The sequence below is a fragment of the Emys orbicularis genome, chromosome 2, assembly GCF_028017835.1.
Source record: "Emys orbicularis isolate rEmyOrb1 chromosome 2, rEmyOrb1.hap1, whole genome shotgun sequence".
Taxonomy (NCBI): domain Eukaryota; kingdom Metazoa; phylum Chordata; order Testudines; family Emydidae; genus Emys; species Emys orbicularis.
In genome coordinates this window covers 61546432-61567828 of record NC_088684.1, presented here as the reverse complement: position 1 = coordinate 61567828, position 21397 = coordinate 61546432, and the positions used below count along the sequence as shown (strand labels likewise).

General features: G+C 38.5%; 1 protein-coding gene across 6 annotated transcripts in view; it reads right to left on the bottom strand.

The window, feature by feature from the left end:
• ARFGEF1 (ADP ribosylation factor guanine nucleotide exchange factor 1) overlaps positions 1-21397 on the bottom strand; it is a 181877-nt gene that overhangs the window by 6688 nt on the left and 153792 nt on the right. For 3 of the 6 annotated variants that reach the window (XM_065397696.1, XM_065397695.1, XM_065397698.1), the window contains exons 24-34: positions 20337-20377; positions 20077-20246; positions 18055-18206; positions 17712-17884; positions 16485-16645; positions 15382-15512; positions 12966-13095; positions 10989-11124; positions 10763-10901; positions 4842-4914; positions 1829-1958 (exon numbers count right to left, since the gene is read on the bottom strand). In XM_065397696.1, coding sequence (XP_065253768.1) covers positions 1829-1958; positions 4842-4914; positions 10763-10901; positions 10989-11124; positions 12966-13095; positions 15382-15512; positions 16485-16645; positions 17712-17884; positions 18055-18206; positions 20077-20246; positions 20337-20377 — 1436 coding nt within the window. Of the gene's footprint in view, positions 1-1828; positions 1959-4841; positions 4915-10762; positions 10902-10988; positions 11125-12965; positions 13096-15381; positions 15513-16484; positions 16646-17711; positions 17885-18054; positions 18207-20076; positions 20247-20336; positions 20378-21397 lie in introns of those variants that run through there. The other 3 variants (XM_065397697.1, XM_065397700.1, XM_065397701.1) reach the window with 2 other exon arrangements.

Here is a 21397-nt window from a genome sequence, read left to right as displayed (position 1 = left end):
TAAGTACTTTGCAGAATGAAGGCATGAAGAAGGCAAAGTGCAGAAAATATGATTGCAGCTATTTAATGTGCAGTTTTACAGCAATCAAAAAATAAACCTCATTGTGTTGTGTATAGTGAAGTGCTAAGTGCTGAAAGCAGGAAACCTTTGAAATTAAGTCAGCATTTGGAAAGTAAACATCTACAGTTAAAGAACAAGCCTCCTGAGTTCGTTAAAGAGAAAATGGAACAGCTTGAACAGCCAGCAACCACTGATGCCAAACACAAGGAATGTCAGTAAGAATGCTCTTGAAGCTTCATATCTCATGTCACTTTGTATTGCCCAAACATGTAAGGAACATACAATAGCTGAGAATCTCATACTTCCTGTGGCATTAGACATGGTTACAAGCATGCTCGGCCAAGAAGAGGCAAATAAACAAAGCTATTCCTTTATGAAATGATACAGTTTCGAGGCATATTAATGAAATGGCTGATGACATTCATGAGCAGTTGAAAGAAAAGTTAAAATGGAGTGAATTCCTAGCTGCTCAGTTTCATGAATCAACAGATGTTCCAGGATCAGCACAGTTCTTAGCTTTCCTTCGATACAATTCAGATGCTACTGTTGAGGAAAACATACTCTTCTGTAACGTGCTGCCTAGCCACATGACTGGTGAATATCTATTTAACATTTTTGCTGAAGCTACCAAATTATTTTGAAATCGACTGGAAAAAATGTATTGTTATATGCAGTGACAGTACCAAAGCAATGACTAGCAAGAACAGTGGGCTTGTTGCAAGATTAAGAACAATTATGCTGCGTGCAATTTGGACCCATTGCTTCTTGCATCGGCAAGCACTTGCTGCGAATGGAAAGCCTTCTGAGTTGCATTACTTGATGAGTCTGTAAAAGTTGTGAATTTCATAAAAAAGCCTATTTCTATCAGCTCGCCTGTTTGTGATGAAATGGGTGCACTTCATAAAAGTCTTCTCTTGCACAATGAAGTGAGGTAGCTCTTAGGGGGAAAGCGTTAAGCAGACTTTCTGAATTGCGAGCTGAAGTACTTATGATCCCACAGGATCAAGGGTCTCCTTTTGCTAAATCGTTCTGGGATCATTCATGGTTTCTTCAATTGGCTTACTCAGACATCTTCAATCATCTCAATGAGTTAAACATGAGTTTTCAAGGACAGCACAAAACCATAATTGTGTTGGGAGACAAAGCAAGAGCCTTTGAAAAGAAGCTTGGAGCCTGGTCTGCTCGGCTTCAGAGTGGAAATTTCGAGTCATTTCCTCTGTGTTGCAAGTTCATTAAATCAATTGCTGATGAAAAGAGTGTGGACATAAAACAATTAAAAAACATTATGATTGAACATATACTTGAACTTAAAAAGCAGCTCCAGGATTACTTCCCACCTGATGAAGAAGAACATGGCAAGAGGTGGATAATTAATTTGTTCAACAAAAGAGAAGTCGAGTCTGCCGAACTTGCAGGAAGCCTGCAAGATAAACTGATCAAGTTTTCATCTGACAAAAAGCTTCAGTGTTCATTTCTTTCAGAAGATGTTTGCATGTTTTGAATGGCTTAGAAGCATGAGTATCCCAAACTTGTAACTGAAACTTTGAAAGTTTTAATCCCGTATACAACACCACACTTATGTACATTGGGATTCTCATCAATGGTTTCTTCAATTCAACGCAACATAAAAAAATTACTTTTACTTGTGACCCTCCTAAACCCATCCTGAGACGACCCCCCCCCCCCCCAGGTTGAGAAACACTACTTTAACAGATACAAAATCCTTGTGTTCTCAAGCATTCCTCTTTTTATTTAAAGAAAGACTTACTTGCTGTAGGTCTGGTTTTGCTGATCTCTTCACTTGCTGTGGACCCCACAATGGGCTGAATTTGGTGTCGATCTGAAGATCTTGGCTGGACAGTATCATGAATATCTACAGATTTCTGTGATATTGTATCCTGAAAATAAAATAAACAGTCGGTACATCAAATAAACTGAACAGAAGCTCACCAATGGGTCAACTTTCAATAAAATGTAACTGTAATTTACTGACAATAATTTTGAGGAGTTTTCTATTTCATTATTGTGATTATTTAAAAAATATAATATGCACTATAGCAGTTTTTTGGGAGAAGACCAATTCAAGTAATAAGGTTCTCCAAGACAAGGATTGACAACTTCTCAAATACGTGCATGTAGAGCAAAGTAATATAATCAAATAACTAAGATAAAATATGTAATTATATATTGAAATCAAGAGAATACTTTGCACTTACAATCATTTTTTACCATTTTCAAATACTTCATTGGACCATGTACTAGCATGTCAAGTAAAAGCTTAATTCACATTTCACTGGATTAACTAAAATATATTAAGTGTAGTATAATTCTGAAACCTGGCATTGCTCTATACCTTCCTTCCAAGTGCTTTATTTACAAATTCTTAGCCCCACCCAGCGAAGCATCATTCTCCAATATATAAATGGGTGAAAATGAGGCATAGAGATGTAAGTGGCAGATCTTGGAATGCTTCAAATAGCAAGAATAAGAGAGCAGTATAACTGAACTTTAATCTTTATTTGCTTCAAGTCCCCTGAAGTCATGAATGATCACCTCATGATGTGTGGTGGGTATAAATCACAGAAGTCTACTGCAGCAAGATGTTGGCTTGGCAGATGGAAATATCAGGTAAATGCCCTATTAAATATTATTATTATTATTATTTGATAGCTAGCTGCTTCAGCAGATTTCTGTGCTATGTATATCAGGAATACTAAAAAAACAGGGGAGTCACAAGACAAGAGCTGACAAGATATGATCTATGACTTGGGATGACCTGAAAGAGAAAAGCGGCTACATTATATGAATAGCTTCCTTATTCTTGCTGGGTTGAGTATTCTGCATACTAAATTGAAGAATTTTATTTTATTTTTTCACTATTTGTTGATCACCATTAAGACTACTCCCTGCCTTTCATTTTTAAGTACTCGTGGGAAGAGGTAGAAATATTAAATTATGTAATTTAATATAGAAATAAGAATATTCTATCATTAACTGCTGAAGTAGTTTATATAGATGTGTGATTATTATTCCTTTCAATAAGCAAATATTTCCAGTGTCTATTGTCCAGTAAATGCAATTTGAGACTATGATGATTTAAATCTAAGTATATGACACTTATAAACAATTACAGCATACCAATAATAGTAACCAGGGTTGGGTATTCATCAAACAGTAGACAACTCCTCTCCTCATTTTAGATGAATGCATGTTTGATTTTATACTGTTGTGTATAATACCCAGCACTGTTGCATTCAAAACACTTAAGGAACAATCTAAGACAAGAGGGCCATTCAGATGCAAAATAATGGGAGGCAAAGTACTCTACTGGTTATGGAGGAATGGGAGTCAGAACTTCTGGATTTCATTTCCAGTTTTTGCTGATGCCTCGCTCACTGCACGAAACTGGGCAAGTCACAACTACTGTCTCTCAGATTATGCATCTGAAAACGTGTATAATACTTCCTACCTACTTCACAGGAAAACTGTGAAACAGCTTTATTTTAAAAAGTTGAGTAAACTTAACTGCTGATTGATCATGAAAATCCACAAACCCCAGCAAACCATACCACAGGATCTAAGGCTACGTCCTCACTGAAAAAGGTACATTTTTTACATTGAGATAGCTAACTTGACATAAACACATATTTTTTTTGCAATGAAGACAAAGCCTGAGACTCTGGGCTTTTTATAAAACATCACTGTGATGCTACTTTAATTTAAAAGGACAACAGCAGCTTTTTAGTTTATTCAAATGATCAAGGACTATCCAGTGCAATATTCAATTATTTACATATTGTATAACTTTCAGCTTTATTTCTAATAATTTCAAATGGAAGTTCAAAAATACTGCCATCATCTACCATTTTATATAGTGCTTTTCACGTTCAAAGCACTTCACGCACATCAGGATGTGGCAAGTACATCTAACAACACTGAATGAGAGTATTGGCTAGAGGTCTAATACAACCAGAAATGAAACAGTTCACATTTGTGTTTTGCTATAACTAGACCCCTGAAGAGAAATGGAGGAAGTTCACATCTTAGTGTTACTGTTCTGGACCTTGATCCTGCAATGGCATCCAGATAGATGGACCTTTTCACCCATGCAGAGACTTAGGCCCCCCATGTCCTATGAAGATTTACCCAAGTGCTTAATTTAAAAAGCATGAGCTGTTCCATTGAAATCAATGGGACTCAATCTCTTAGTCACATAAGTATGCAAATCCAAAGAAACAACAGCATGTCAGTTTACACCATCAAGGCTTTGAGACTAGATGGGCTACAAACTTTATTTATTTTTAAATGAAAGTTTATATTCTTATTATGAAACACAATCTGTGAGAAACCCCCCAAAAAATCACTGAAGTGCAACGATTTTCTGTGATTATGCACTATGGATTTTATTGTGCTAGCCTAGCTAAAAAGATAAATGCACTCTTATTTAAATTAAATCAAAACAATGTTATCGTCCAAGGAGCCTGGCCACCACTATCTATGGGGGTTATCAGGAATGTGCACATGTACTGGAATATAGCTTACCTACTTCTGCACAACACAATGTATGAGCACTGCATAAACAGACTGAAAAACCACTATTTCTTGGCAACTGAATGGGTTTTTTTAAAGTACATTATCTAGAAAAGCGTTTCCAACCAAACCACATCAAAATTTGGATCTAAACGAAGCACATTTTACTTGTTCCAAACAACAATGTATATTCAAGGGAAACCCGTGAGAGCTTTAAAAAAAAAATTAAAACTCATTTTTATAAAACATACCAGCTGTTTCTCTCTCAAAGCAGATGGAGATACAGGGCCAGCCTCTCCACCTGTCGGTCGCCAAGTCAACAGCCTTGAAAAGACAAAGAGCACACACTCAGCAGTTTTGAAACACAAATCACACATTTAGATACTTACATACAAGACACACATTCGTATGCAATGGTTGCCCTGTGTCTAGTATTGTTAGAAATGAAATTGATAAAAGGCATGAAAAATGAATAAAAAATGGGAGGCAAAAATATACTCTGTTAATAGATGCTTCCAGAAATCTATAATTTAAATACTGTTTTTGAAATATAGTTTGTTTCAGTTATGAGCAAGAAATAAAAGTAAAAATGTTTACTTCACACTTTTCCAACTATAACTACTTTAGTTCTTAGCTTTAAAAACAAAACAAAAAAACCAACCTCTGGTGTTATTTGTAAACTTTATAACTGATACAGAGCAACAGTATCAGTAATACTTTGTACTTTGTACAGAGCAACAGTATCAGTAATACTTTGTACTTCCTTAACTTTCACCTTAAGATGTCAAATCACTTTGCAAACACTAAAGAATATCCTTGTGAGTTATTTGTATTACAGCAGTGCCTGGATTTCCTAACTGAGATCAGGGCCCCACTGTGCCAGGTGTTGTACATGCACATTGTAAGGTCTTCAGAGAGCATTACTACCTAACTAGACAAGACAGATAAAGGGTGGGAGAAGGGGATACTAACATTTCTTATTTAATAGAATTGGAACTGAAGTCCAGAGAGATTAAATGACTTGACAAGACAAGAACGGACAAGAATTCTATGGAAGAGCTTGGAATTGAACCCAGATCTCAAAAGTCCCAGTCACAAAAGTCTTCAGGCAACACAAAGCAGGCAGAAAGTTGTCACAAAGGGGTAGCTGGGAACTCTTCTGGAATAGAGGTGGCTAAAGCCAATGTAGTTGGTTTTATGCTACCCAGTCACCATCACTACCTGTGAAAGGAGGAGGTGGGAAAGAGTGGGCCCAGAGCATGCTGCACTCTAACAGTTCTCACTGGCATAATGGCCTTAGGGAGCTATTAAGTGCCTGCAGAAGTTAGACTGTTCTAATTTTTGCCAGGAGCCCGTTCCCAGCTCCTGGCCAGGACCAGGATAAGAGGAGGGTCAATTTTGCCTCTATCAATCTCAGCTATGCCAAACTCTGCTTTGGCACACCTGAGGGTATGGCTTCAGTTTAAATAAAATTATAAATTGTACAGATTATATTATTTCTTCTGATTTGTAACAAAGACGACTTCCATCCAGGGCTCCAGAATCTGATGCCTGTGACATACTCAAAAGTGTGTGCACAGGCCTGGTGGGGCTCATTGCAGGATTTTTCTACTGTCACCATGTTGCATAAGTACAGGAGCAAAGGTAGGGCAATGATTTCTGCAAAAGCAATTGAGATACTGAAGAATTAATAACCCAATGAATTTGAAAGCATGCCAGGACACCCATTTTACCTGGCTACCCACATGATTCTTCACAAAAGTGATAAGTAAAATAATTACTTAGCAAAGAGCTTCTCAAAGAAAGACAAGTAGTATCATTTCAGGATTGTTTAATCACTTTTGAAAACAAAGAGTACATCTACACTTGGAGCTAGCAGTGGGATTCCCCGCTGGAGTAAACCGTCTCTCACTAGCTCTCATTGAGCTAGCATACAAAAAGAGCAATGTAGCCACAGTAGCATTGGCACCGGCAAGCGGCAACAGGGGCTAGCCACCACACATCCATCTCCACAGAGTCTGGGTGGGTTTGTACTCAGATTGGCTAGCCTGTGCCACTGCTTGCAACTGCCCATGTTACAGTGGCTACATACTATTTTTAGCATAGTAGCTCGATGAGAGCTAGCGAGAGTATGTCTAGCCTAGCTGGGAATATCACGCCCAGCTCCAAATACAGACATAGACAAAGAGAGCCTGTCAAACATTGGCAGATTCCAGTACCATGTATGAAGACTCACCTATTAAATAACTTTTGAAGCAATCACAATGTTTCTCATACTTAGAGGGATATAAAATACAATACATAAAAACAGGTTTACTGAGTTGTCAATATTAAAAATAGTGTGAGGTAAAGTGCTGGCTGGTTCAAAGGTTACTAACAGAATACAGGGTCTTAGGGTACGTTTCCACTGAATCCAAGACATAACTGCAGCTTGGGTAGGCATACCCTCCCTAGCTCTAATCCAGCTAACATGGCTAAAACTAGCAGTGAAGTTACAGCAGCACAGCTTCAGTGCCGACTAGCAACATAACTATGTACCCAGAAGGCCTGGCTGGGCTTCTTCACTGCTAGTTTTAGCTGAGCTAGCAAGATTAAAGGTACCTATCTGAGTTGCAATCACACCTTCATTTGCATTTTAGTCATATCCTTATTTTTAAGGCATTGGGTCAAATGCAGTCAGTTTGTATGCTGGAAGGCACCTAGAGTTAATACTGAAGTCATTACACCTGGAATAAATGCTAATTTATTAACTAACCACTTCCACGCTATTAGCAATAAAGCCCTTGCCCTTGATGCAACCATATATACCTCTGTGCTCTTTGCTTCTGCCTGCACTTCAACAAACAGTGTCGGAACAAGGAGAAAGGAAGAAAGAGTATGTGAAGTTACTCAGAGCTGGGAGGGGCTGTTTTCCTCATCCCCAAGCACTGGAGCAACATCCAGAACAAGCTGTGTTGTCAGGGCTGCACTGTAGAATAGAAAGAGGAGAGAGCTGAGGCTCTTTGTACAGGCTCTTTGCTGTGAGGGCAGGAAAAGCCCCAGCCCAAAGAGGAGAGATAGGACAGAAAAATATGACCTGCATGAAGAGGAGACTGCAGGTCACAAGAGAGCTACAGCAAAAAGGCCCAGTTCCCATTGGAAGAGGAAGGAAGCCACAGGCATGGAGGGAGAAAAATAAGGTAACTTAAGGGCACAGAAACAGCAGAAAAACAGGATGAAAACAAGGAGCCTGCAAAGAAAAGTTCATTTTTGAGGGAAATGGAGTCAGTATTTCCACTAACCCTTCTAGAAAGTCTTAACTTTTGCTGAGAAGACATGGCTAAAATGAACAGGTCATTTTGAGCAGTTTCATGTTGCATCAGGGTTGTCAGTAACAGTGATGGGTACCAAGTAAATGTCCTCATATGCCCTGGAAGATGAGGCAGACGACATACTGATCAGAAGACTGTATGTAAAAACACTGATAAAACAGATGATGTTTCACTGGGAAGGCTGCGCATCTCCACAGAATATAAATGGGAACACAGGGATGCTTGTGATAATACAAAAATTTCAACCTATAAAGCTCAAGAAGAAACACAAAATGAAAACCTGAGGAAACTCTGACAGAAGACAGACAGGAAAAAGAGAATGGAAACATATGGAAAATGTGGTAGAAAATCACAACATTCGTGGAAAATGTGTCCAGCCAGAGAAGCAAAATATCATAAATGTCAGCAAAAGGGAAACTGAAGCATTATGCAGGTCTTAAAAGCAGATGCTTAGGCTAGGTCTACACTACGGGGGGGGGGGGGGGGGGGGGGGGTGTCGACCTAAGATACGCAACTTCAGCTACGCGAATAGCGTAGCTGAAGTTGCGTATTTTAGGTCAACTTACCTGGCTGTGAGGACAGCGGCGAGTCGACCGCTGCTGCTCCCCCGTCGACTCCGCTTCCGCCTCTCGCTGCGGTGGAGTTCCGGAGTCGACGGCAGAGCGATCGGGGATCAATTTTATTGCGTCTACACTAGACGCGATAAATCGATCCCCGATAAATAGATCGCTACCCGCCGATCCGGCGGGTAGTGAAGACATGCCCTGAGTAGACAATGCAAAAGAACCAGCATAAGAGGTCCACAACAGAAATTGTTACGGAGCAGCCAATGTCTGATTGTATGAATCCACAGAACAGTGAAGGAGCTTAGTACTTTGGTGAAAATGAAGACTTAACACATTCTGCTTGCACAAGTTCATATTAAAACTGTACATGGTAGCTGACACAATGGGTTAGTGTGTTTGACTTTTCAGATCTGGAGACAGGGGTTCAAATGTCACTCTCGGTCACACCAACAAAAGAAACAGTGGTGGTTTCATTCCAGCCACATCACTTCTCCACCACACAATCTGATGCTTTGATAGCATGTGAAATTTATTATTGGTTTAGCTCAAAGAGTTGTATTATTAAATTAAAACCTAAAACATCTGGGAACTGGCTACCTTTCTGTGGATTTTGTGTTGCTTTGGGTGGTGTGTTGAAGAGGTTTCTAGCCACTAAAGACAGGGCAGGGTGAGATATTTGTGAGGAGAAAGTCCCCCTTCACTGCAATTCCCTCTGCACTTCAGCCTGAATGCCTCATGCATCCCAGCTCCCCCACTATCAGTTACTGATCCCTCCACTGGGCCAGGTAACATCAGGAAGACAAACCTGGGAAAGGAGAAAATGGTATGGAGCCAGCAGTCATGTGCAGGCCCAGCAGTGTTGTTACATGAGTCAGGACAGAGACAGTGAGACTTCAGAATGGGTAGGGAGTTGCACACTCTGGCTTCATCTACACTACACCCCACTGGTGGTGGTGTGTAATGTATGTTTAGCGATGTGCTGGCATGAAAAGCTCACTATGTCCACATTGTGGTGTGTGGCTACAAGTGTCAGTGAAAGGCTCCGGAAGCAGGGAGGCTGTGGGGAAAGGGTTCAGCAGCTCCTCACTGCCGGGACCTTTTGTTGTGGTGAGGAAGGGCTCCAGCAGTGGGGAACTGGCAGAGTCTTTCCCCACTGTTGGCATCTTTCACTGAGGTAGGGAAGGCTCCAGCAGTGGGATACTACACTGCTTAAAGGTGGAGGCATGGCTTGGGCAAGTAGGGAGTCGTGCAGGGCATGTACTCAAGTACATACCCTTCAGGCATTTCTTTACTCTAGTCGCCTAAACTGTGCCTCACCATCTCCACTGCTATTTATACCTCTGCTGAGGGGTTACACAGCTATGGACACTACACACTGCCGAAAAAAGCCTACAGTATAGATGCACCTTCTGGGAGGGAGTTGGGGCCGGGGGGTGTTGGAGGATTTTAGTTTCAGACAACAGTGACAGCGATTTTCTATTTTTTCACACCCCATAAGCATGCATGGCATATTGTAGCTGAAGTGGCAAGACCCTTCCCCAAGAAGCTTACAGGCAGAGTTAAGATATAACACAGCAAGGAAAGAATTAAATGTATGAGGGTTGTGAAAGGTTAAAGGCCACAAAAGTGAATGACCAAGAGATTAATGCGTCACACTAAGAACATCTTGTTAATTCCTTTTGCCCCCCCCCCTTTATTATTATTATTATTTTGCTTTTTAAGTAAACAGATTAAAATTGGGCAAGTGTGAAGATGATGAACCAACTATTTGGCTTCCCTGACAAATTAAGAAGCTTACTCGAATACACTTCACTTAGCATATTTTATGGCAAAACTGCTGTTAGATTATTTCATGTGTACTTAAAAAATTGAAAGGCCTACTGTCCAATAAATAAGACTAAGAGAAGAAGCGAATAAAACCAGGAGATACAATTGTTCCTCAGTGAAGCTGTAATTTTAAAAATTTGATTAGACCTCAATAATTCCTGTTAAAAAACCTCCCTTGTTATATTTCAAAGGCGTTTTTTTTTTTTAAACACAATTGATTAACACTTACAATATACAGAAAAAGTACACTGAATCCCCTTGTTATTCTGAATCAATTTGCTGTTCTAAAAGACCATTTATTTTTAGTCTTCTGTTGACAAATAAGCAAAAAAAATATTAAAAACATCACAACTTTTTGGTCACCCATAGAAAATGAAATTGATTTCAAACCATGGAGCCCTCATCCAAATTATCTTCTAAAAAGAATAGCCAATACAAATTATACAATAAAGAGAGGAATTTTCTTACGCATGGGGGATTGTGGTTTTGAAGATATCCAGCATGCAGTTGCACGTTTTATCCCAGATTTCTAGGGTAAACTTTTCACCATTTAGAATGACGACATTCTCCAAACAGTTGGTACCAGATCGTGCTAGCTGTTCATTGTCTGGAATAGAAAACAGTGCATTTGTTTGTTTGTACCCAACAGGGTAAAATGTTAGCATTGTTTAATACAAACTTGGTACAGTCTTACCTTGCTGCACACACCAGTACAGCTGTGCAAATATATCATCCAAGAGGACATCACTAAGTACTTCTAAATACTGGGTGAATACATCACATATTGCATAAAGTGCATGATTGCAAGTAGTTGTCATCCATTCAGCTTTCTAGGAGAAAAAATAATAGCGAGGTGTGTACTACTATAAAGTTTCTAATGTATCTTATTAAGAATGCGTGAAAGTCTTACTTTAACTTGTAGGCAATTCCTGTTCATCTGTGGGGGAGCTATTGGGTACTTGTTCCATCTGCACCGCTTTCCTAATTTCTATCTTTAATCCCTACTGCTATCCCTAAACTAAATTGCAACTACTATCCACAACGACATGTAATGCTGCATGGATTTGGCAGATAGGGTGGTCTAAAATCAGTCTCTCCACTTTTACCCTGCTTATTGTGAGGTTAAGAACATCAGCTTCACTAACCCATTGATAGCATAAAGGAAGAAAGCATGAAAACCTGATCCCAAGGAGAAATTAAGTAATGTAAATGTAAAGAGTACCTGATATAAGAAATGTAGCATACAGTAACTCCCTTTCTTTTTGCTACTATTTGAAAACAATGTAAATCATTAATGGATGCTAATATTAAAGTTAGTCTCACTCACAATTAGCTAACTTTTCTACATCTTAATATTTGACAAAGAAAAAGAAAATCTGGCCTTTCACAAATCAACTCTACGTATTTTCCAAAAGTAGTTGATATCTTGACCATATTTATAACCTATTATATCTGTTACCTTAGGATAAAAAGTATATGGCACAGCTGAAATGTATGAAATAAGCAATTGCTAAATTACCAGAACCGAGATGATCTTTCTTTAATGCTTTTAAAAGCAAGTGGCACCCCCCACCACCTCAGAGGTGTGGGGGAGGGATATTGTCTGGGCCTCCAGGGAGAAGAGGGCTCTGTGGTTTCTTTCAGGATCTTTCCATTTTATCCTGCTCATGGGAGCTCAGCTTTCTCATGGATTTGAAAGGTGGGATTACTGCTGGGGGCAGCATCCTAGCTGACTGGCTGCTTTGAGGGTTGCACTGGAAGCCCACTGGTTCCCATGTTCCAAAGGAGAGGGCACCCCACACTCCCAGCACAGAACAACAGCTCCCACATCTGGGGTTTGGGGAGGACATCTTTGAAACTGCTGCGGATGTTGCACGAGTTGCCTTTTTAAATTGGGGAAGACATTTTATTCTCACTGCCAGAGTGGCCAGCATAGGAAGAGTTTTTTGCCTTCCCTACAGCAGCTCAGGGACCTAGTGGGTAGGTTAGAAGTTGCAACTTGGCAAGTGTCCAGTGCAGGTACTCATTCGATAGGGAGTCTGGTTCCCTGATAACAGGAATTGGGAGCTAGAGGAAGGTTTCCCCTGATGAAACTAGGAATGGGATAGGAGCTCCTGAAGTCTGGTACGGAGAGGTGTCAACCTCTTTTTCTTCAGCCCCTTATAACCTTCATATGCATGCCGTGCAGTGAGATCCCAGAAATGGGCTGGAAACATGCAACAGGTACCCTCCACCAGGTGAGCAGATTATGAAAGGAAGGATTACTTGCACTGAATGGGTTACTGACGGATAGTTCCCAGATGACATCAGTTAATAAATTTGCAGCCTAGTTCAACCATATCCCCTGTGTCTGATCTTTCTTCCTGCAATTACCAATTCCTAACCCATTCTTCCAACATGCAAAATAAGGATCTATTATAACCTAGTACATGGAATTATAATCCCTCACTATACAGATGTGGTTTACAATACAAATAAGAAGAAAGATCCTGAGTACGTTCAACAGAACAGTAATGCAATTAATTAAGGTAGTTCTAGCAACAAGTGAAACATTCTGATTCACAAGACATACGGGTGTGGCTTTATGCGTGAGGAACATTTTTTCCCCCTAGCTGTGAATCTTATGAAAATCTCTCCCCCTCAACCTCTGCCCCCCCGCTTTTTTTTTTACCTCTGTCTGCTGTTCTGGCAGTTTCATGTTGTCAAATATCCTGAAGACAATCCTAAACAAATCCTGCCACCAGTGTTTTTCATAAGTATGGCCATATGTTTTCATTATTTCAAACATTACTGTTAAGCCCCTGCAATTAAAAAACCACACAAGTATGAGGAACCATAAAAAGAAACACTATATGCCACAGATGTCACACTGCTACACTAATAATAATAATATTCAAAACCTGCATGAAACACATTCTATACATTGTTTTTATTTAAAAAAATGAGTGGTAAAGTCAACAGGTTAAAAAAATATATTTTTAGAAATTGAAGTGGCACCTGGAAAACAAAGCAAGCATTCATGAGCACTTCAAACTGAATAGGATTTTTAAGTTTAATTTCAAGGGATAGAAAACTGAGGGCACAAATTTCACCTGAATAAACTCTTTATAATTTTTTGTAACTTGTCAGAATTTACAGTAAAATATTATGAATGGAGGTACCCACAAGGTAAATCAGTGTATAATTTGTTTTAAAAAGTGAGCTTTTCCAAATGCTACCTGAAGCTAGGAAATATTCAAGGTGACTTGTAAAAGGAAAAAAATTGGGTTGTGCCCTTTTTGATTTTCTGTGAAGAACAGACAAGATTCTACTTATTTGTTTAATTGAGAAATTCAGGTCTCATCTTTTTTCCCACCCCAGGAAGACTAAGAGAACTGGGAATATTGTGACATGAGACACCATGCATCTGAAATCTAATTGAGAGAGAAAGTTGTTTTTATTAAGATTTTTTAAAAACTTTTCTAGTAACACATTTAATGTAAAAATATTCCAGAAACAGTTAAGAAGAAAGTATCTAGTAAAGATTCACCACCTCTCACCCTTTTAATTAAGGGCTGGGAATATTTCCAGTCAACGTCTTTGACCTCCAACAGGTCATACAGCACAAATAAGGAAAAGAAGCCTTCACATTTCTGATACTTTAAAATGTAAAAACAAGCATACTTTATTTTATACATTAGAAGGAGACAATACAAAGCATACAGTCCCATCTTCCTGTTCAGGTCATCTTTTAGCTACAAGCAGCAGCAACTCATTTACAAACCCTCTTCCTTTCATCTATTTACACTATGAACATTAAAATTAAATGCATCCCAATAATGAGCCCTTCAAGTAAACATACAAGCATCTCTTTCAACATTTCTTGATTTTTAGGGCTGTGCCTAAATTTGGCTTTACAGTTTTCTTTCCCAGTCTTTATCACAGGTATATAGAATTATAAATTGTCAAATACATTTGTATAAGTTATTTGTTACAGTTACTGGAATTCTAAACGTACTTTTTGTTACATTTGAATCTGAGTTGTTTCCTGTTAGTGACAGTGAAGAATTAACCTCAAAAATCTAAAATATAGTTTACTTTTCTATCACATTATTTGACACACTGTAAACACACTTCCTTTACGAAAAAGGAAATCCAAACATTTCATATACATCATTAAAAATTTCAATAAATATAAAAAACACATTACAAGGGCAGACTAGCATTCAATGAAAAACAATTAGATTTGTGTGGGAAAGTACTGTATAACTTTTCTCCCTTTCAATCTCTTTCTGCAATCAATTACCAATTTGCAGACTCCATTACAATATCTGCCCTGGCTTGAAAATAGTTAGCAAATACTCAAAGAAAATATGCAAATTCAAGTATTCAACAGAAACCAGAAAAGGTTCCTATAGGATTTTGTCATAATTTTCTATTACTATTAAACCTGGTTATTACACTATTTGTTCATAGTTGTTTAACAACAACAAAATAATGGGTAAAACTGCCAGGGGAAAAAACATATTAACCTAACTAATTTCCTATTTTAACAAGAGTTCAGGGCATACTGATTGTTTACACAGTTGGCCTACTGTGTCAAAATTAAAACGGAATGATTCTGACTAATTTACAACCTCTAACATATGGAGGGAAAGTTACTGTTTTACTTTTACTGAACAGGCACTAAAATCAGCACTGGGTTTGACTATCACAGACTTTAAGAGAGAAACAGACATACAATAGAAGCCCATTTCATAATGTCAAGTATTTCACCTATTGTATGATCATTCTAAAAGCATGTATCCATGTTAAATGGATCTTCATCAACTTAAGTAACAAAGCTAACTTAAGTCAAAAGTTTCTTCAGAGAAAAAACAAGATTTTTTTAAATTAATGTTTCAGCATGTTTAAAATGTATTTATAGCACTTGCCTATCCTCCCAAAGTGATAGCAATTAAATCAAATATACAAGTTTCTGATTTTAGTCAGATCAGTTATGTTTGCCAACAGACAATTACCTCCATCTGTTTTAAAAACGTTTTAAAGGCTCATAAACAAGAAAAACAAACCACTTGAAAATTTAAATCACAAATACGGATTGTTACCTGGTTCTTACATCTAATTTGCATCTATTGATGATACAGGATAACTCAAAGAGAATTGGGAACCATCCTCTCACCCACACCCTATCTTCAGGAGCTACATTCATATCATCACTTGTGTATTCCTTGAAAGCCTTGAGAAGCAAATACAGGATTAATGTAGCAGAAGCATTAGTATCATTTACAAGTTATAAACTTACTATTTTGGTGGAAGGTAGAAGTACTAAGATAATATTAGAGTAAATGTATTAACTAAAGCACAATTTAAGTACTGTTATGGATATTATATTAGAAAAATTGTATTCAATATTTTACAATCTGGTATTAAGGTTTATAAATGATACCACAAAATATGGCAATAAAATTTACCTTAGGAGCTATACTATGGTCAAGGTAATCTAAATGTTTTTTAAAATTATTCTTATAAAGGTATGAAAAACAGATTTTGCAAAAAACAACTGCCTACTCAGCCACCATTTGTAACTTTTAATTTAACCTCTCAGTCTCCTATTCTGTCCTACAGAGACATCCTTGAGGATAATAATATTTTTTTAAATTGACACCTATACCTATGCCACTATAGCAGGGGTCGGCAACCTTCGGCATGCAGCCCATCAGGGTAATCCGCTGGCAGGCCGCGAGACTTTATGTTGACCGTCCACAGGCACGGCCACTGCAGCTCCCAGTAGCTGCAGTTCGCTGTTCCCAGCCAATGGGAGCTGCGGGAAGTGGCAGTGAGCACATCCCTGTGGCCCACTGCTTCCCACAGCTTACTCTGATGGGCCACGTGCCGAAGGTTGCCGACCCCTGCACTATAGGTATGTTAGCAAAGGGTGCTCCCAGCATAGGAACAGATACTGAGAAGTTCCAAGCCCCAACAGCTCTCATTGAAGGTCCCAAGAAAATTAACCAACACGAAGTGCAACTTGTTCAAAGCCTACATCAAGATGTTTATAAACAAATGTGCAGCCCATGCCCTCTCCTGGACTTTAAAGTCCCTCGTAGAATTTAAAGCCAAATTTTTAAAGCTGATACAACTGCACATTTTTATGTTATGAAAGTATTATTAATTTAAACACTTATGATTTAACAAGTATGGTTTATACCTGAGGTCTGTCTGATACATATTTTGCACAATGGCGAATGAGGCGGATTGCTTCCATGCTTGTGTCTGGAAAAGCTGCATTGCATGCAAATTCAGACAAACATTTTACTGCATCCTGGAAAGAATCTATGGTAGCTGGGAAGTGTTTTTCAAATACAATTGCTGGAAAAAATACATATATATTAAAATTAACACATGGGTCCTTCAAACATTTTCAAACAAAATGTCAATTGTCCCCTAAAATAATTTTTAAAAGACCAAGATGTGAATCTAGCATAGGAAAAAGGGAAGACAAAAGTGAGAGAAATGGCTGAAGAGATTTGTGCCACTGCTTGATTCTGTTAAATGTGTAATTATTACAAAAACCAAAAATATTCTGTTAAGAATTCATACAGAGGGCACTGTATTCTTATAATACATTTTAATTTCACACCCATTCACTGATGTAGTCTTCTAAAGCAATGAAAGCCCACAATTAAATGAGTTAAGGCTTGATATTTAGCACTATCTGTATTTAAACACATTTTTACTAAGAGCTGAACAGCATCCCCCAGGACGAGCTACAGCATCAGGAATCAGTTGTAGGCCTTTCCCCCACCCCATATTTGTGGTTCAATTCTATTGGCTTTACATATTCACACTTGAGTTGTGAATCACAGAGCTTTGAGAACTTTCTTGAAAGACAGCCTGTTGCGGCTGCACAAGCGATCCCTTTTGGCATTGAAAGCTTGGAGCCAAGACAATAAAAGATCATACAGTCCCAACTGCTTCACTTCCTTCTTTTAAAACAGAGCCCTAGGCCAGAACTCAGAGAGCAAAGGGAAGGTGTGCAGGTAATGTGATTATGCAACATACTTGAAGAAATATCTGAAAACTTTAAATTCACAATCAAAAATGAAAAAGTATAACTTGTTTAAAAAATTCACTCTCTCTCAATAGTTGACTTTTCAGTCTAGAATAAATGTTTATAGCTATCATAAAACTTATGTGTAGAGTACAAAGACAAATGACAAACATGTTACTTTATTACTTTTTGAAGTATATATTCTCAGTAAACTACAAATTTTTTAAAAAGCAGTAAAAACAGAGAAATATTGTTTTAACATGTATTTAGGAGAGTTCTGCTAGGCAAATAATAAAATTAGAGCAAACTGAAAAGAACAATGAGCTGTTCATTTGCTTCCACATAACCCGTAGTGATATCTGTAAATTATGCATCAGTACTTACTGACAATGTGCCCTGTAGTTTGAAATGCAAGTTCCACTATACTTTCATCCTGATCTGATGCAGCCAGATGAAACACTGAAAATATATTCTTCCAACCTGAGCGAATGTTGGCAGCTTGAGAGTTTACCATCTGTGCTATGCACCGTACAACCATGTCTCGAATGGTAGGAGACCTAAATTATAAACAAAATGTTAATAAATAGTAACTGAAGCTACTGTACTGATTAAAAAACAGAACTTTTCTAAGGACCAATTTCATTTTACAGAAGCAATTCAAACAAAATAACTGATTCCAAAAGCTGGTGGTTATGTTCCCAAGTGATTCAGTTAACTGCACAATTACCTGTTTCTCTTCATTATGTGTTCAAACGGCCTTAAGAAATCCTTCTGGAATCGGAAATTAGCAAGTTCTCCTTTTTCTAAGAATTTCATTGATAACTGCCTTAAGGAATCTACTGCAAAAATAGCTACATCTTCATTCGGATTGCAGCCAACCTAGGAATGTAGAAGTAGAAACACATGTTGGCATTAAAACTGCATTTTAAGAAATTAGTCTGAATTGTCTTTACATTTGAAGATGGAAACGGAAGAGCAGAAATCACAAATTCAGAAGCGAAACTTAAGATACAAAGTTAAAAATACATTATTAATTTAATCAATTCCTACCAGCAGCATGGCTCAGTACTTTACCAAACAAGTTTCTCACTTCCTAACCTATCCAACTTGTATTTTGAAGAACACATCCCAACTTTTAGAGCTCTCTAAAGATAAACAAATGAGCTCATTAGAGCTACTTCACGAGTCAAAATGATAAAACAGCGGACCCTTGCTAGAACGCGTGTCTATATAATGCGAATTTGCTTATAGCGCGGGACCGCGCATAGATCCCAAATTTAATTACCTTCATTGGAATCCATGGTAACACAGTCCCCGCGTTAACACGGGACCGCGCATGGATCCAAAACCCCATGTTCTAGCGAAGGTCTGATGTATTAAAAAACACAGAAGACAAATAAGACATTTAATTTAGAACAACAGATTAACTCAATACTGCAAACAGCCAAAGCTGAGTTAAGAAACACAAAACACTTTTTACAACACCCAATGACGGCATATTACCTCCTACAGCAGCCATTTTTAGATCTATACCATAATTAGGGCCCTACCAAAGTCACGGTCCATTTTAGTCAATTTCACAGTCACAGGATTTTAAAAATCGTAAACTTCATGATTTCAGCTATTTAAATCTGAAATTTCACGGTGTTGTAATTGTAGGGGTTCTGACCCAAAAAGGACTTGTGGGGGGATCGCAAGGTTATTGGGGGAGCGTGGGGGGGGGGTGTCGCAAGGATATTGTAAGGGGGGTTGCAGTACTGCTACCCTTACTTCTGTGCTGCTGCTGGCAGTGGCGCTGCCTTCAGAGTGGGCAGCTGGAGAGCGGCAGCTGCTGGCCGGGAGCCCAGCTCTGAAGGCAGAGCCGCCACCAGCAGCAGCGCAGAATGAAGGATGGCATGGGTATGGTATTGCCACCCTTACTTCTAGGCTGATGCATGCAGAGCTGGGTCCTCAGTCAGCAGCCGCCACTCTCCGGCCACCCAGTTCTCAAGGCAGCAGTGCAGAAGTAAGGTTGGCAATACCATACCATGCCATCCTTACTTCTGCGCTGCTGCTGACGGTGGCTCTGTCTTCAGAGCTGGTATGGTATGGTTTTGCCACCCTTACTTTTGCGCTGCCTTCAGAGCTGGGTGGCCGGAGAGTGGCGTCTATTGGCCGGGCACCCAGCTCTGAAGGCAGCGCCCCGCCAGCAGCAGCACAGAAGTAAGGGTGGCAATACCACGACCCCCCTAAAATAACCGTGTGACCCCCCTGCAACTCCCTTTTGGGTCAGGACCTCCAATTTGAGAAAGATGATCTCCCCCATGAAATCTATTAAGTAGAGGGTAAAAGCACACAAGACCAGATTTCACATGGGAACACCAGATTTCATGGTCCGTGACGAGTTTTTCATGGCCGTGAATTTGGTAGGGCCCTAACCATGATTAACAAGTTGGCCAATTTATACCACTGCCTTTGCATTTAGTACAGAATATATCAGCCTTGTGAACAGAGAATAACTAGCCAGGTTCAAATATGGGTTCAACAGAGCAATATAGATGGCTTTAGCCCTTCTACCGTAGATTTTGTATTCTTTTTCCTTTTCTTCTTTAGTGCTCTATTTCGATCTATTCTAAAGGATAGTCAGTTAGAACTGAATTTAGGTGTAAAATTTTTCAAAATTTAGTTTTGAAAGGGTTTTAAATAGATAGGAATCATCATTTTCTGATTGTGTGAGCAATTCAAATGGTGTAATGATTAGCAAACATACCTTATTAAAATGATCTCCAATAACTTCCCAGATTCTAGACCACTGTAGTCTTATCCGACCCATGTTATAGTAAGAAATCTCTACTATCTTCTGCAGACTAAACATTCGAGGATGGGTAGCAGACAGCAGTTCATCCATAGATACGGCACAAAGCCAACGAACAAAATCCACTGTTAAACGATCAGAATTCATTTAGTATTCTTTCCAAGCTTTATCAGAAAGCTACTTTGTAGATTAAGATAAAAAGTGATAAAACTTACCAATAGCATTTCCATCCAGTCTTGTAGATCCTGTAAATATTCTGAAAAAATTCACAATTTATAAGACTTTATTTTTTTTAAAAGTGGCTTCTTTTACAAAAAATAATTTATACCACAAATATTTTGCTACTGTGTTATTGCCCAAAACAGATTTCTAGCTATGACAAAATCTAACTGCCTTAAATACAGCATTTAAGACTTGACAGGTAAATTCTCAAAATCTGGAACACTACCAAAAATGTGAATCATGATTTACTATACTTAGTAAGATTTTAGAACTGCTGTCCCTCAGCGAACTTCAAGAGAAGGTAAAGTACACCAAGAAAAGCAGCATTTTAAATATATAAATCAGAAAGTACTTTTCATTATGCCAGAAAGATTTGGGTCAATATTCAACATTTACAAATGACACCATATGATATAATGTTGACCAAAGTATCTGGTCATAGCAAATACCCCAACTGACAACAGTCTTTTGTATTATGCCTAAATCCTAGGGACTCTTGCAGTCCTTGAAAGGAATACCACTTTGAAATACAGCTATCAATTTTGACAACTATTTAGACACTGGGGGCCTCAGACGTCTCCATATAAAACAGCAAGATTTATGAAAGGTTCCTGTCTGATCCAGTTTTGAAAATAAAAACCAACATACTCCTGTAAGATTCCACTTTACTTTTAGGGAAAAACTAGAACGGTAGTAAATATCAAAGACAGCATTCTTATAGATGAGTACTAGTCAGGGGGGAAATGGAAGGATGCAGTAATTGGGTAGAGAACCAAAAGTGTTTAGTGTCAGTAGTTCTCTCTCTCTCTCTCTCTCTCTCTCTCTCTCTCCATAAAGGAGACAAAAATCTATACATTTTAACTGAAGTATTTATTCTTAAATTTATATAGAGAATCAAGATGGACCACACTTTGTACAGCAACAGCAGCTTCTTTTACACCCCTCAGTTTTCCCCCTGCAGTTATTACTAAATATTTGTAAACAGTTTCTGCTTCTCTTTTCCCTACCTTCCTTCTACCTTCTGCTATGATGAGCAACTCCTGCTGTGCAATAA